The following is a 2217-nucleotide window of genomic DNA, read 5'->3' on the forward strand; positions in this document are numbered from 1 at the left end:
CTTTAGTAGCTCCTGTAAGTTGAGATTGGGCGATCCGTTGTCACTGTTATTGTTTGTCATTGCTATGGGAGCTCTTAGCAGAATACTTTCAGCTACCATAAGGGGAGGTTTTCTTTATGAATTTTCAGTGGAGGATAGTAATAGTGGTGTTCTTAACATTTCCCATTTACTGTTAGCATTTGACATGTTGGTATTTTGTGGGGCGAACTGGATCACATATAAATTATCTTCTTGTGAAGTCTATTATTATTTTAGTCAATTGTAGCACATAGATTAGAAAATCAAAGAGATAGGGATCGACATAATTTTCATCCTTTAACTTATGTTTTACACTAAACTACCGAAACTGACATATCGGTCCCTCCAAACTATTACTTTTTCTTTAATTGCATTCTTTATGTGCCCTTTTTAGGGTGCCAAGTGAAACATGTGAGTTGGAGGACAGAAAACGTATTTTCCCCAAAACTTTACTGGAATTATATGCTGTATGGTTTTGTGACCAATTAATCTTGATTGTCAGCTTGGTGGACCGCCATTTGATGTTTCTGGAACGATATTTGAAACACAAGCAACAAGGGAATATGCTCGAACCTCACAGCCTAAATGGTTGCACATGCAGGTTGGTGGTCATTTCGAAAGAGCATTACAAAAACTGAACTCCAAATCAACACAATGAATAAAAACACAGAATTATAACAACACAAGAATAGGAGGCAGGCAACCTCAAATCGAAATCATTACTACAACACAATTTTCAGATAAATGGGAGATTATCTGGAGTGGAAGGTCTTAGCTCAAGAACTGAACTTTGACTTTATAGATTTGACAACCTTTTCTTCTACTTGGAAGGCCCTAGTTAGGACATCATCTGGAATCGAGGGTGTTGAAGCGAAGAGAGTAAAGGGAAGGACCACAGCCCCTGGTAACTGACTGTTGAAAGCCGCGATGACAAGGGCCTTCCTTACTCCAACATTCTTTTGGAAGTGTACAAGTCCTCTAGGAATGACAAACATCTGCCCAGCAGTCAAGACTTTAGAATGATACACATTCCCAGTTGTCACAAACCCCACAAGCAGCTTCCCTTTGATGACCACGCCGCTCTCGGTTGCACGAGGGTGGGAGTGGGGTGGATTAACTCCGCCCGGAGCAAAGTCCACTCTGTTCATTGAAATCCCAAGCGTGTTGAGTGCAGGAAAAGTAAGGACATTACCTCCAGTGACGTTTGAGCCAAAGATGTTTGATGTGTCTCCCATTTTGGTCAAACCATCAAAGAAGAAATCATCGGAAGTTACTTCTGAGGCTGGTTTGCAAGGGAAGCCATTAACTGATATAGAGCTGGCAGTTTGATCTGCCACACAGAAATCCTGTAATGAATCGGGGTCGGCTGAGAAGGAAAGCAAGGGGAGAAGCAACAACACGACGACGTATGACAGCCTGTGGACGTGTGAACGTGATGGAATCTTCATGGCTGCAATCGGCTTTTGGTTTCTGGTTTTTAGAACTAATGGTTTTTTTTTTCCCCTTTTTGAAGATGAGAGATACTGGGATACTCCAGAGGTTGGGAATAATGGTCCTAGATATAGAACTTTTCCCCTTCTGAAAAACCCACGAGGCTACATCTGTATCATTTTAATTTATCCGAGGCAAACGTCATATCGACCAAGTCAAATGATGAAGGGGATACAAAAACGTCCAGAAGATCACGTAGAATATGAGTTTGTAGCAGAGAAGTTCCCATCTGGAAATTGGTTGGGTTTTGTCATGGAAAAATCTATAAGCTTTTTGACACATTTGACACACCATTGAATTAGAAAAGTATTGGTACTGTTACACGTCAGGCTTGAAAATAGCAAAACTCTCTGTCAGAGATTACAAGATGCATATCATAAATTATTGGATGTCGGTTGAAAGATAATCCAAGTTATTTTCATGGGACAAGATCAATTCAATAACTTGGGCAGGTTCGTGAGCCATGATCTCAAGGACAAGGAAAGCAGTTCACGAAAGTTAAGTTGGCATGACCTCTTCCTGCTGTTGCAGAATTTTATTGACTCCTTCAACATTGTGAAGCTGAAATTACTTTCTATGGAGATATTTAGTCATGGAAAGACCAATTACTAGCTTTCGAGATAGCCCTGGATGGGCCTCTTTACAACGACAAAGTAGCCAAGGAAGTGCTTCCTAAGAGGTTTTCACACGGTTATCTGCTATGATATA

At 40.7% G+C, this 2217-nt stretch overlaps 1 protein-coding gene across 1 annotated transcript; it reads right to left on the bottom strand.

Moving 5' to 3' along the window:
* Positions 1–535: 535 nt before the first annotated feature.
* On the bottom strand, positions 536–1532 carry LOC122290384 (germin-like protein subfamily T member 1). The gene has a single exon (XM_043098031.1). The coding sequence runs from the start codon at positions 1464–1466 to the stop codon at positions 795–797; it is 672 nt and encodes a 223-aa protein (XP_042953965.1). The 5' UTR covers positions 1467–1532; the 3' UTR covers positions 536–794.
* Between the last annotated feature and the right edge of the window lie 685 nt (positions 1533–2217).

This window comes from Carya illinoinensis, chromosome 12 (assembly GCF_018687715.1).
Source record: "Carya illinoinensis cultivar Pawnee chromosome 12, C.illinoinensisPawnee_v1, whole genome shotgun sequence".
NCBI lineage: Eukaryota > Viridiplantae > Streptophyta > Magnoliopsida > Fagales > Juglandaceae > Carya > Carya illinoinensis.